The sequence below is a fragment of the Agelaius tricolor genome, unplaced genomic scaffold (assembly GCF_023055355.1).
Source record: "Agelaius tricolor isolate 1412-34295 unplaced genomic scaffold, bAgeTri1.0.p SCAF_5, whole genome shotgun sequence".
Classification (NCBI taxonomy): Eukaryota; Metazoa; Chordata; class Aves; order Passeriformes; family Icteridae; genus Agelaius; species Agelaius tricolor.
This window is the reverse complement of record NW_027269265.1, coordinates 23,558,891-23,573,527: the sequence shown is the minus strand read 5'-3', so window position 1 is coordinate 23,573,527 and position 14,637 is coordinate 23,558,891. Positions and strand designations below refer to the sequence as shown.

Here is a 14,637-nt window from a genome sequence, read left to right as displayed (position 1 = left end):
CAGCTGGGGCAGCACAACCGGGACAGTCCCATCTCATCTCTACAGGCAGGTGACCTTTACGGTCTTGGTGTTACAACTGCTGTGGGCCCCTAACACAAGGTCACCTCTATTCTCCACACAGGTCTCTGCAGAGCTTTTCTCCAGCAATACTTATTCCAGAAAGTTCAGAAAGAGCAGCATGGCCTGCAGAGAGCACATGGCTGCCAGCATTGCCCAGAGTGCTCTGGTCAGGAATTGGTCCTAATTCACAAAGCAAGGGATTGCATGTTACCTTTAGTCTGTTTTGGGGTCTGATTTGCACAGTGCCCCTGGCCCGTCCCCTTCAGTGCTTTCCAGCTTTCCTTCCACAGCTGATTTTGGAGTCACTCAAATTCCTCCACTGCTACGGGGACTTACAGTTCATTAACCTTATGCCTAAATCAACCTCTGAGCCTGTGTGTTCCTAATTACAGCACATCAGCTTCAGTTTGTGCCCCGGGAGGAAAGTGCTATTAATTATACACAGGACCCTAACACTTCCCAAGTCAACAGATGCCAAATTGGGTTTATGACCCAGGCAGTGGCAGCCAGGAATCCACAGATTGCTCCAGTAGGACTGGACTTATTGTTCTGAGCAAGGGTAATTGAAAAGGCACTGGAAAACAGTGTTGTCCTTCAAAGAAAGAAGGTGCCAGCTGGTCAAAGGGTAATAAAGCCTTGCTGGACAACACAAGGTGGACACTAAACTCCAGCCTTGTGAATGGGTTTTAACATGGAGACCTTGTGAATGGGTTTTAACCCATGAAGCCACTGCTTCTGCTGATGCCCCTTCTCCTAGGACTGCCCCAGGGAGACTGCACCTCACCACCTTTACACACAGCTGCAGGGCTTTCAAGAGCATGTCCCTCCCCTTCTGGCTGTGCTCTCCACTACTATGAGATACAAGCATGCCTGTGAGAAACACTGCTTCTGGACAACAAACATACAGACAGCTCATTCCTTGTGTGCCATTCACACATCATCCTGCTGTCATCAAATGAGAGAAGTCCTTATGCAGACACTTGAATTCCTTTCACAGCAGCGTAGCCCCCACAACCCTTCCCTCATCCCAAAACTGGCCTGCCATCAGCTTTTCCTAACTAGATCAAGGATATGCTCGCTGGAATGCTTCATGTGACATTTATTACCATGTTAACACTCAGGAAGAGAGGGAGATCTCAAGGAAAAGGAGACCCCAAGTCACGTAAGGCTGTATAGGTTAAAGCCAGAGGTTTTGATGAAATCTCCCAGTAAAATAAATCAGCCAACACTGCAGTCCCTGGAACAGGGACAAGGTCCTAGTCAGGCAGGAATTAAGCGTCTCTGGGAAGTCTGGCACTCCAGAAGTTGATGTAATTTATAATACAAAACTCAGCTGTGATTTAAATAGGCTGCCAGTCCCTACTGTTATCTCCCAATAAATGCCTGTTTTTTAACAAAGGCCACCAGCCCAGGAAGCCTGCCATTGAAAACAACCACTTCACATGCTGAAATACTGCAGAGCCACGATGCTGGGACCTGGAACCACAGCAGTTCTCACAACCTCTCCCACCAACAGAGTCACCTTCGACTGTACCCTTCAGCAGGAAAGTGCTGATAAGTGACCAGGCACTCTAAAAAGCCCCTAAGGCAGTTTATATAGAGAAGAGGAGGAAGGGAATGGGATTAGTCTTCTGATCTCTTCAAGGAGGATCAATGGGGAGCTGCCCTAGCTGAAATATTTCAGCTCTAGGATTAAGCCCCTTCCTAGTTGCCTTTACAGACTCGGGGATAACTTGAAAGAGCTTTAAAATTTGCTGGTTTTCACTCAGTTCAGCTATGCAATACAAGGAGAGCAGATCAGTCAGTGGCAGCACTGCCAGTGACAAGTGTGTGAAATCACCAGTCAGGCCCCCCAAACCATAACATTAGCTGAAGAAACAAGATGGTTAAAATACACATATATATTTGAAATCTTTCTCTTTTCTTTCTGTTTTCTGACCTCAGGGGTTACTTTGAGGTGTTGCTCCCCAGCTCGGGGTACTATAAACAGTTTCTGTTAAGATGACAGGCACTCATTTCTTCTCACTGGAGTCTCATGTAATCACCTCTTCCAGGAGCTGGGGATTAGGGGAAACAAAAATAGTCATCCCAAAACTCTTAATAAAAGAATAAGACTTGGAACACTGCTGAAGTATCACTAACAGACAATACAGTTTGTTCAAGAACATCTAACAGTGCCCTCACAGATCAATTCTAGTCTTTAGTGCATGAGGTAAGTCCTCCCAGCAAGGTCACGCAGCAGGGATGACTGTGGCATGACTCTGACCACCCAGCCAGGCCTGTCAGAGGGGGATGCCACCAAGTTCAGCCCTGCTTTGCTTGGCAGGCACACCTGGCCCAGGGTTGAGCAATGACATGCAAGGTAACATTCAATTACTGAGTCCCTGAAGCTCTGCTCATGCTCTTCATCTAGGAGAGTGATGTAGATCTTCACTGTAAGCAGCTCCTGTGCAGTTCCATTTAAAATGCAGGGGAACCTGTCCATCAGCTAGGGCCTCCATAGGAAAACAGAGCTGCTGAAGGACTTGTACCACTGGGGCTATTCAGTCCACTTTCTCATGGAAAAGTTATGTACGTAAACTCAGTTCTAACTTATAGCTCTGACTGTGGGAGCACACCCAGAAGGGATGGATAGTTTACCATAAGTGAGATCTGTGCAGAGTGACAGGGAGGTGGATCAACAGCAATGCAGGAATAGCAGAGAGGAAACAGAACTTCAGTCAAGAACAGCCAGGGTTCAAAAAACCCTATAGTCACCGTTCAGAAGAAAGACAAATGAAGAGGCATGTGAATGTCATTTTGCAGATGTGGAAAAGCCCCAGGGATGCTAATGGGACTGTCTGAAGTCACGCTGTGAGGCCACAGCAGAGCCAGAGACTCAGCCTGGAATCCCTGCACCTTTATTCACCATCTTAACTGCAAGACCATCTGTATAAGATTGGAAAGTGCATTAGTTTATTTAGTCCTTCCTGACACACTGATTAAAAATGTTTCTTTTAAACTTTAAAATATTCATGTCAGGAAAAAAGCTCATGCTGCATTCCCAGCCCAGGTTACTATCTCTGGAAGCAACAAAGAACTATCATGAATAATACTGATGAAAGTGGAGGCTGATAAACTAACATGGGGAGGCTGAGCATGATGAGCTAATAGGCAGCAGCTAAATTACTGACAAGTGTACGCTGCAGCCACTGCAGCCCCGAAAATGTGGGCAGTGCAAGGGGGCATCTGGCTACTTGTGTATACAGGTTTCTTCTCCACCAAACTAAGAACATAATGGCCAGAGTCTCACTCCAGAACAAAGTTAAACAGGCAGGAGGTTGAACCCTTCAGGCCTACATTCAGATGCACCTCACTATCCCTAAAGGCCCCTTCTGTGAGAAGACCTCTGGAGCCTCACGGCGTACAGTCCCTGCATGCAGCTCAATGGGATCACCTGGCAGCGTGGGGGCAGAGGTCACTGGGATCTCTGCAAATAGGCAAGGTCTTCCTCCTAAACTCCCTTAGCTCATTTCCACCTTCCCAGGAGATGTTGTTGCTCCAGGGAAAGTTATTTTCTCTTTTTATCTTCCCTGTCACAGACTGTCTGAAAATTCCACAAGTCCTCACTGCAACTTTGGTCCTCAAATCTGAAACATACAGAGAGACACTTCCCTAAGGCTGGAGTTAAGTCATATGCAGGGATATTGAAAGAATAAAGTGCCTACAAAAGCATGGGTGAATGAAGAAACCACCACCCTTGGTAGGTGAGAGGAAGTAGATTATGGCAACAATTTGACATATCCTCTCTCCTGTACCCAGGCTCAAATCCTTGAAAACCAAGTATCTGTCCAAGACCTGAATACTGATTCTTACATCTTTCATCACTCTTAAGAGGTTCTCTCTGGCTGCATTTCTACCCCACTGACTTCCTTGATATGCCACATATCAAAGACCATGGGAACGGACATTAAACAGCATTACAGTGCAGAAATTTAATGGGGATGGGCTGTCCAGCTTGCCTTGGCAGCTTTAAAAACAGCTGTATGTCTCCAGGAGCTTGAGTTCCAGCAGAAAATCTCAGGGAAGGAGGTAGCTGGGAATTAAATTATGTTTACACATCACCAGTCTCCACCAAAGTCCTGGCTGAGCTTTACCGTCCCCGGTCAGGGGGACACTGTCAGGCCTGATCATGTTGACACTGTCTTTTTAATGAATCCTTGGGAACAAGGGCTCAGCACCTGAGCAATCACCAGGCAGCCTTCGTGGCTGCAAGCCCAGATCCACTGCTCCTACCAAAATCCCTAATGAGAGAAAGATGCTGCCATGGCTGGCCCGCGCTGTGTTTACAGACACTGTCTGGCAGCACAGCACGCTCTCTACCGTTTGGCTTCTGCCGGATGGGGGAGAGGGAGAAGGGAGGTGAGTCAGCCCTTGGCCCCCTGCTCCCAAACAGGATCGCTAATGCAATCGCCCCAGCACGGCCAAAGCGCCGTGAGATCCCACGGCAAACAAAGCTGAGCCTCCTTCCCTGCTTCACATCTGGGCAGCTGCTGCTGCCGCCCCAGCAAAGGCAGATGCTGTCGCTGTTCTGGGCTGGGCATTCCCCCGGCCCGTGCTCCTGCCCCCCAGATAACAGAGAGCCACAGGCAGCCCCACACCTCCCCGGACCAGGCAGGTGCATGGGGCCAGCAGGGCCTGGCAAAGGCCACGGATGAGCTGCTGGTGCAGCCCTGCTGGTCAGGGACAGGGGTCACACAGGGGTTGCCCAGAGCTGAGGAGCTATTGAGGATGGAGGCAGTTCACTTGTCTCTGGTGTGCATTGCACGGGTGTTTACCCAAACATCTTCTCTTCCAGGGCTGTGTCAGGGAGCCCACAATGACCACAGCCCACAGGGCTGTACCAGGGCTGCCTGGGTGAGCAGAACACTTCATGCTTCCTCTGTGGGTAGGCAGGAGGGTCCTGGCCAGGCAGTTTTGCACTGCAGGAGCACCCTGCGCCTCACTGCCATCTAAGGCACCCCATGCTGCAGCCCCACCCATCCCAGCCCTTGTGCCAAATCCATTAATTGCTTTTGTTAATAGCACTCAGATCTAATTTGCAGCCCTGATTCCCCACTCAGCATCAGCAGTGCTCACCCACATGAGCACAGCCCCAGTGTGCTGGTTCCCAGCTGCTGGGACTCTCACAGACCAAGTCTTTGCTCCAAGCAGGACAAGTGAGAGCGCAAAGCTCAAAACTCACACACAAATTGGCCACTGCCATGCCCTGCCCCAACAGGATCCTGCCATGGATGGACACTAATAACAATAATGAAATAAAACCATAATTACTCTACTAAAACTTTGCTGGCAGACAGGAAGAGCTGACCTATAGCCTGGCAGTCCCACAGCAAGGCTTTGGCACTGCCTCCACAGACCCCAGGATTTATCTCCTGCCCTGGCACCCTGCATGGGGAGTGTGTGGGGTCACAGAAGTATTCAAGCACTTTTTAGAGGTGCATCCTCAGACTTGCACTGGCTGAGACTCTCATACTCACGTTTGATGCAGCGGTTTGTGCCTGGAGCTGTGGTCCATCCTGGGCAACACTGTCTGCCACAGACATTTGGCCTAAGCAGAGAGACAAAGCAGTGTGGTTAGGAGAGGGGGAAGCTGAGGTCTTGCTGCAGCCATCACCTCTGAGTCACCCACCAAATTATTTCCTGTAGCATCTGATATTTCCTTCCAGATGGACCAGCAGCTGAGATCAAAACCAATGGGACAAGGGCTGAGTTGTTTAAGTGTTTGGAAAAGAAACCCCCAAGGATTGTGAATGCTGCAGTGTGAGCGATCCCTGAGAGAGGAGCTCCCTTTTGAACTGGCATTATGCTGGATTCCTGGCACAGCACTCAGAGGAACCATTTTCCTCCTGAGAGCAATTGGAGGCCAGCAGCCAGAGATCATTAAAGATCTCATGGTTCTTCATGGTATTAGGGTGTAAATTGGGCCCGATTTCAACTTTGGTCATAGTATCTTGCCCCTGCCAATGTCCTGAGCTGCTCCAGCCGAGGAGAACACTTCATTCTCCACCTAACTGCTGCTGCCTGCTGCTGTTCAACGCCCAGCCCTGCCCTGGCAGGGATGGCACGTCAGAAGCCACACTCTGGGATGCTCCCCAGCTTGCTCTCCCTTTGCAAGCACCCCAGTCCTGCCTTTGTGATCTGTCTCTAGTGCAGTGACCCAGGGCACTGAGGACTCTCTGGTGCTATGAAATTTGTGTCTACCTGATGTGCACAGAGCTACACTAATTCCAAGATGCTGAAATCATTTCCATGAGTGTTGAAACCAGGATTTAGCTGCAGTTACTTTTTGACTGCCCTTACATAAATGACATCCTCCCCACCTCTCCTTTCTTGTCTGTTTTCAGGTAAGGATGACTGTCTACATACAACTATCACAGACAATGCTGGGCATCTAAGGGGTGCTCTGCAATGCCCAAGCAGGCAGCTAATGCTGCTTCCTCTGGTCACATCATATTTAAGTGTCTATAATGAGAAGGAATAACAAGTCCCAGGGTGCTCTCCAAGAGTATTAATCATCATGGAGGGAAGATTTTAGAAATAGGTAACCTTTGCTTGTCAAGGTAGATGAGAAAGAACAGTTGTCAAAAGATAGAAATAGCCAGAAAGCTCTGGAAATCCTCTGGAAAAGAAGTGGAAAGTATGGTTTATTTCTAATGCTGGACAAGGCAGTCAGAGCTGCTGACAGAATTTAGAGGAACCACAGAAACATGCACATCTGTCTTCTGGGTTGACTTTAACATGAACACAGCAGGGTCAGAGGAAGGTCCTGCTCTAAACTGGCATCCTCCTGACTCCTGCATCCACATGGCCTGAGATGAGACTCCAGAAGTGCCAGGGCTCAAGCTGTGGGGCTCACGTTTTAGGAGAGCCAAGGACAGTGGGTGACAGGTATGCCAAGGATTGTTCTGGTGTTCACAAATGAAGCTGCCTGCAGAGACATAATTGCTACATGTGGGAAAGGAAAGTGGTCTGAGAAGACACATCATTTAAAAGTGTTACCTAGTCCTTCAGGATCAATGTTGTATTAATCTAGGTAAATTTTTATAGGGAGAAAGCATTTAAGTTCCCTTGGTGCAACTTCCTGCAAGCAGAACAAGCCAAAGTAATTCTAGCACACACTCATATCTGGTCTGGCTGGGTAAGAGCACCAATTTCCAGCATTTTGTCTGTCAGCTCAAAGAGATGTATGAATCTCTTCCTTAAGACATCCTCAGAAAACATCAATTAAAAAAAACCAAACCTTCCTTTATTTGCTGCATAAGAGCTCACAAGGCCTTAAACACTTTCAAGGTGTCCTGATCAGTAAAAAGAAAACTATTGAGCTGGAGCAGTTTTTGGATAATTAAGGTCCTGAGAGGGACTCTACTCCAAGCAGCAACATAAGCAGCTTTGCTTAGACTGTCACAGCTCCCGTTCTTCCTTTGGCACAGGTGAAACACATCTCATAAGTCATATTCAGTCTCTTCAGTGAGCAAAGGCCTTGCCCTTTCCCACCTCAACTTATCCAGAAAATCATGTTTCTTGTGGGCAAAGTAGCTACCTTCTCCAGAGAAGCTGTTTTGGCCTTGAACTGTACTATTAGTTCTTTGTGGAATTAATGTTTAAATTTTATCTACATCTCTCAGGCATGCTGGAGTGAGCAGGTTGCTAGCTGCTCTCAATGCCAACACCAAGCCAGCAGTCATAGGAAAAAAGATCCGAGGCTCAAATGGACAGGGGGCCAAGCCTGAGCAGACAAGGCCACTCCTGGAGTCATGAAACCCCGTTGGGTTCAGCACAAATCCCTCCTTAATAGAACCACTCTGTGTCACTGCCAGACATGAGCTGCCAGCCCCAGGGGAAGGGGTTGGTGTTGATGCCAGCACCAACCAGGGTGATGCTCCTGGAGGAAGGGGTGCCCTCAGGGGCAGGGACAGAAGGAATACCTGGATGGAAATGTTCCTTCCTGCCATAAGGTCCTGGATAAGAGAATGGGAACAGATGGAGGCAGGGACGACCTCCTAGACTGGAAATGAGCAGTTGGAAGGAACAACATGTAGGTAGTGCTGGAGGGTAGAGAAGAACCACAACTATTTCCTGATGAAAGTCCAGTGAGCAGGACCTCACAGAGCATGGGGTACAGGTAAGCAAGAGTATCAGCTGCAAGAAAATAGCTATGGGAGTTTTGCTGCATCCGACCCATTCCTGATCACTTCTGGTTCTACTTCAAGTATTTTGTTGTCATTTGCCTGGCTTGAACACCATGGGGTTTGTACTGCCTTGCAAAGAATTCAGAATAATCCCATTAAATTTAAGGAACATGGCATGTTTACAATATTGTGGGATGGTGCTTGAGAGAGAGTGGTGGCTTCCACATCCATTTGTCCTGCTGCACATGACACCACAAACACTTTAGGCAAAGATGTGGCTCAAGCACGAGGCTGCTGTGGGGCAAGTCCCGCCCTTGGCCTCTCCATCCAGGGCTGCTTCTGGAGAACAAACAAGTGGCAGGGTCCCCCCAGGTCTGGTGTCACCACAATGGGGGTGTCTCCTGAGGAGCTACCTGCAGACTCTGAGCAGCCTCTGGTCACCCCTCATGGCACAGGGAACAAGGACTTCCAAGGCATTGAGCAGAACTGCCAGGCAAGAGGAGCTGCTGGGTGCTGTGACACACCAGCCCCTGGAGACCTAACAATGGCACAAGCCAGAGCCATGATCAGAACTTTGAAGCATTCAGCAGCTGCCTGAGCAGGTTTTCTCCTGCTTACCCACTCCTTGGAACAGGAAGCAGAGCAGAAAGGAAATGGGAGCATGACTCACACCCTCATCCAGGGCAGCTTGGGCTGCAGGGGGACCAGAGGATGAATGGGCATGTGGAGGGGTCAGCAGCTCTCCCAGCTGGAAAGAAACTCAATAGTCAAAGCAGAAGGGAGGACATGTCCTCACATGGATCTTGCAAACCGAAATTCCACTGAACCTCGTATTGGCCACATTCCATGGGATGCCCTAATTCCAGCCCTAACACTTATGCCAAAACAAGCCTTCAGCAAACGATCAGTATTTCCTATCTCTGTCTCCTTACCAGTGGAAGATTTTAATAATGTATTTGCCTTCCTAAGGGTCAGGTCAACTAGCACATATCCTGTGAAATGAAACATTGCTGAGAACATTCAAAGGCACTGAACTTGATTGCTTGTAACACTGTGCTGCTTCAGGGCTCATGGGCTACTTAGCACCTTCCAAAATAGTTCCCAGTCCAGCTCAGACCAAAGCAGACAGAGACCATTTCCAGTAGCCAGTTCCCCCTTTTTGAAGAGAAAGAGCACTGAATAGCTCAGACAGCTAAATAGCCACAGTGCCAGAGAAAACCCTAAGGCATAACTCAGTACTTTTCTGGGAAAATGCAGAGTGGGGCACTGGATCCACATCTCAGCCTCTGCCTCAAGTACCAGGTACACCCTGAGGTCTCCAAAGAGCACAGGCAGCAGCCAGCAACTGCAAACCAAGCTTTTTCTTCATTCTGTGGCTAGTGTGCACCATCCATGCCCAGGTATAATCCCTGGCATGTTGAGCTTGGTGTACAGGAGCTCCCAGGCACTATTCACTGACCTGCTCCTTTTCTGGGATAGACAGCTCCTTGAAACTCCCCACAGAGCTGAAGCCAGTGCCATGAAGCCTCCCTGCACCCCGAAGAACCATTCATAGCCCTGACTGGATGCACTGGCACAACCTTGGACTTGAGCAAAGGAGCTGCTGCAAGCCACTCCCTCATCTCCTCCTTTGCTGCTGCAGCCAGAGGCCGCCAACAGCATTAGACTCAGGCATGCAGAGGTACCCAGGATGAGAACAGCCTGCAAGATCTTGCAGTGTTATCTTAAACAAGACCAAGCAACCAAAGCAGGCACCAGGGAGAAGGAAAACAAGAAAACAGTAGTAAGATCATGGCTTTTACAGCAATGATCACACGCTGTTTCTGAAGCATTCAGTAGAACCCTTTTTCCACCACTTATTTTAATAGCAATCTATGCATCATCTTTCAGCTTCACACAGAACTCTGTGCTGCCAGATATGCTGACTCCATTCAGACCATGTACAGCATCCTCACAAGAGGCCAGAGGGACCATTAGATCATCAGGTCTGCCTTTCTACTGCAGGAAAGTGAACTTCATCCAAATGCATATGAAATATTTGCCGTCAGACCTAGTGAAGAACATTAGCAAAAGGCTGTTGGCATCGATGAGTCACTGAAAACCCTCTGCCAAGTCCACACCAGCATTTAACTGCCTCCACTCCTGAGCAATCCTATAAACACATTGCAGCAAGAACCTATATGCCACAAAGCCTGGGTAAAGCAGGATTACACAGCCACAGATGGTGTCTACAACAGCAATAAAACGTGGACTGGGGTGTAGAATGCCCCAAAAGAAAATGGGAGGGAGAAAGAATGAGTCTGGTACTCTCTGCCTGCTCCCTGGGATGTCTCACATGCCCCTTGAAAGTGTCCAGACAGGTGCCAGAAGTAGAGGCTTCCCCAGATTACTGTCCCATCACCCACCTTCCTCATCACTGTGACCCACCCTCCCAGCCATGGGGCAGAAGAACAAGGGGGGACACATCCCAAGGGACACTGATGTAGAGGGAGATGCCCACAGTGTCCTCGCAGCAGGACCGGCCACCCCAAATTCGGGATGCATCCAGCAGACAAGTAGAATCACAGCTACCCTACCCCACAACACTCAAGAGGAAAATCCTTCTAGTCAGGGGAGCTGGAGAAATGGGGATGTTAAGCTGAACAGAGCAAAGCAGTGATGTTTTCAGGGCTGGATTGTTTTGTTCTCTCAGAGTCAGAAGTCAGTAATTTTCTGTGATGTTTGTGGGGATATCAAAAGTCACCTCACAGTGAGTCTTCTGGGGAAAATACTAAAACCCAGCTCTTGCAAGTCTTGAAGTTGGATGCATTCATGAAATTGTTCGTACAAGTCACACCTGCAAAAAGGTCAGAGAGAGACTGAGAGGGATGGCATCCAAAGAGTCCCCAGGAAAGAAACTCAATCTTGGGTATGCAGCTATCAGACAAGGTGAGAAAATAATTATCTAGAAAAACAGAGTGCCAATAAAAGGCGATTTTTCAACCACAGAACTCTGCTGAAGGTACCAGCAGAGAGCTCTCACTGGGGAATCTGGAAAGGCAACACATGCAGGAGTTGTGATTTTGAGCCAAAATAATTGTATAAATAAATAGTACCGGGGTTTAGTGTGCCTGAAAAGTTACCTGGGTAAGGGAAAATGAAGGTTGTCATACCAGAGACTTGCAGGAGTTCGGTGTAAATAGCAGAACAGAAAATATCTCACCTGGCAAAAAAATGAAACATCACAAACTGAAGTTTTTTAGGGGCCCTGAGTTTCCTGGACGAAAATGTGTCTGGTGCAGCAAGGGGTGTAAGAGGATGGATGAGGTGGAAGGACAGAGGCTCCCAGAGTGGCTGGAGGCAGCAGCAGCTAGCTTTCCATGAGGAGCAGCACCATGTGGTTACTCGTGGGCAGTTGTTGCAGCTGGGCTTTCTCTTAAGCTCTGAAGACAGTAAGTTATAGAGAAACTTCAAAGTGATGCTTTGGAGTCCAGAACAGACAGAAAGCCATTACAGACACTTTGCAGAACTGAGGCTCTTGGGGACTGCAGAAAGCTTTGTATCCCCAGCCTTGATCTTCCAGTGCAGAGCAGAGGCAGAAAGTGCAGCAGAGCCTGCATGAGAAGCACAGCACTAGGACACAGCTCTTCCTTACTTTGAGCTTGGAGGCAGTGGCACTCTCAGATATAGATAATAACAGGTAAACTGTGTAAGTGCTAGACCAACCATCCCTGTTTACATCCTGGATTAAGGGATGAAAGCTACTTGCAAAAAGGTTCAGGGCTCTTCCGAGCACAGTGTGAACCTTGGGGCTGCCCTCACGCTCCTGACAGCAGCACAGGCCAGCTGTTGTCACCAGAGGCAGCTGCAGTCTGAAAACAAACATGCTGGGTATCAGATGACTCCAATTCAACCAAACTGCTACATGATCCCAAAGCAACACTGACAACATTCCAACTGTAGAAAGGGTAGAATCTTTCTGAGCCCAAAAACGTCCAAATCTGACTGAGCAGGACTGAATCTTCCCAAGACTCCCTCTCTGGGTGGCTGACAAGCCAAGATAATGAGCTGGGTAAGGTCAGAACCCATATGCCTAGCTGCTAGTGATACTTTATGTATCAAACATAATAGAAGTAGAGTGAACTTGGTGTTTCTGTGGATGCGTTGAAGGAAAGTACACAGAGTGGCACAGAAAACATTTCTGTCTCCAAACTTTACAAGGAGATGAGTATGGGAGAGAGAAAACCCAGAGACAGACCTTTTGTGTTCCAGTGAAGCTCCCCACCAGATGTTGGAAGAAGACATTTCTGCCCATGTCAGAGGGCTGTAAACCCAGAGACTGCCCCCACAATCCCCCTAGCGAGGCTCACATGAGAGCAGACACACACACAAGTGCCACATGGGCTGGTCAAACTCCTGCGCGATGGTTTTGGCAGCCCTGTCCAAGGGGCAAAGGAGCTGATCTCGAGGGGCATCAGCCACGGGGGAACAGCGAGGGAACTGCCGAGGAAGGGGCGCTGGGCTGAGGAGTCCATCAGCCCTGCACCGACGGCAGGCTCCCCTCACGATCGAGCAGCTGGCCCGCCATACGATATCCCCTCCACCTCCTCAGGGCTGCAGCCAGAGGCTGGAGCTGGAAGCAGCCCTGCCAGGCAAGTCATAGGAAGCCTCCTTCGGCTGAGCCAACTCAAGCCATGGGAAGCTGCGGCGTGGAGTGCTTACAAGGGGCCCATTATGGGAGGAAGGAGCCAAGAGGGCCAGGTACCTGCAGCAAGAGCGGCAGCAGACACACTCCGTCCCGCAGAGCCAAGCAAGCCCCTCCAGCTCCTCCACACCTCAATCATGCTGGATCCCCCTCGGGAGTCCCCCACCCTGCAGCCTCCCAGGGCAGCTCCGGAGGGCAGCGGGGACACTGCCCGCTGCCGCGCAGCTGTCTGCCGGCCGGGGCCTCGACCTGCCACAGGGGCACTGCATCCCAACACGCCTGAAGGACGCAGCCCCACGCCTGGCAGACGGCGGCCCGGCGACCCACGCCCACTCGGGAAGCACACCCCGCCTGCGTGCACACCGACACACACACGCACCCACGAGTGGCTGCGAGCGGCGCGGCCGCCGGGGCGGGACAGACGCGCCGCAGGACAGCGAGCATCCAGCGGGGTCCCGCTGCGCCGCTCCGGACCCGGTCCCGGGGAACGCTGCCCGCCATCCCGCGGGGGACGTGGCAGCGCCGGGAGCGCCCGTGGGATGGAAACGGGGATGCACACGGGGCTCGGGATGGGACCCTGCCCCTCCGTCCGGGGCTCCCCAGCGCCGGGACCACCGGGGTTCACGCTGCGCACCCCCGGCAGGATCCCCCCGGCCGCAGCACTTACCCCGCCATCCTCCCTCTGCCGCTTGGCTCCTTCGCCCGGGGCACCACTCGCGCCTTCAGCCCGCTGCCCTGCCGCTGGCGGGAGGAGTCCTGCCTGCTTCTCTGCCCCGCGCCGGGACCGAGCCCGGCATCTCCCGCTTGGCCCCGGGGCACGGGCAGCCCGCGGTCGGGACGCTGCCTCCGGCCGTCGGCACCGCTCGGGCTCCCCGCGGCGGCCGCGGAGCCGCGATCCACGTGGAGGGCTGCGGGGAGGGGCCGTGACGGTGGAGGGGACCGGGACGCTGGGGACAGGCCGTTCGCGCTGCCCGCCGCCCCCAGCACAGCCCCGCGGCTCCGCAGCCGCGCCGCTCCCCCGGCCCCCGGCTCCAGCCTGGCCGCCGAGTCCGGCCGGCAGCGGGCGAAGCCCAGGAGGACGGCGAAGGTGAGCGGGAGGAGGCTGGCGGCAGCGCCCCGCATGGTGTCAGCCGGTGGCGAGGGGAGACGGGCGGTGCGGAGCGCTCAGAGCCCGGCTGGCATCCCCGGCGGGCGCGGGGCAGCGGGGACCGCCGGCTCTCCGCCCCCGCTCACCGCCCCATCCCGTTCCGGGACTCCGACGGGACCTGCCGCCCACCGGGGCCGGGGGCGCAGAGAGCAGTGCTGAGCCGGGGAGAGGGCTGCCGGGCGGCCCCCGCAGGAGGAGGGAGAGGAGAAGGGCGGCCGGCCCCGCTCTCCGGGCTGCCAGCGAGATCCCGCGCTCCGCAGGCAGCTCCAAGCACCTTCGCGCCTGCCTCTGGCACTGGCAGCGCCTGGAGGGGATGGAGGGTTTTATTTTTGGAAACCTCCCCCTTTGTGTCTTTTTGATGCTGACATCCCCCCTCTCCAGAGGACACGGCTCGGCCCCCCTTCTTAGGAGAGGAGACATTCCAGCAACACCCACTTTGGCAAAGGGAAACAAACTACAACAGAGAAGCCTTAACCCCTGCCTGGCCAGGGAGACCCGGCCGCCGCCGGCCCGGCAGTCGGCGTGCAGCCCCCGCAGCCCGGCCCGCAGCCCGGCCCGCCGCGACCCGCCGGGCC

At 51.9% G+C, this 14,637-nt stretch overlaps 1 protein-coding gene across 4 annotated transcripts in view; it reads right to left on the bottom strand.

The window, feature by feature from the left end:
- LTBP2 (latent transforming growth factor beta binding protein 2) overlaps positions 1 to 14,355 on the bottom strand; it is a 70,879-nt gene extending 56,524 nt beyond the window's left edge. For all 4 annotated transcript variants that reach the window (XM_071426814.1, XM_071426817.1, XM_071426816.1 and 1 more), the window contains exons 1-2: positions 13,583 to 14,355; positions 5,580 to 5,650 (exon numbers count right to left, since the gene is read on the bottom strand). In XM_071426814.1, the coding sequence (XP_071282915.1) occupies positions 5,580 to 5,650; positions 13,583 to 14,037 (526 nt within the window). In that variant the 5' untranslated portion in view covers positions 14,038 to 14,355. The remainder of the gene's footprint in view (positions 1 to 5,579; positions 5,651 to 13,582) is intronic.
- Positions 14,356 to 14,637: the final 282 nt, after the last annotated feature.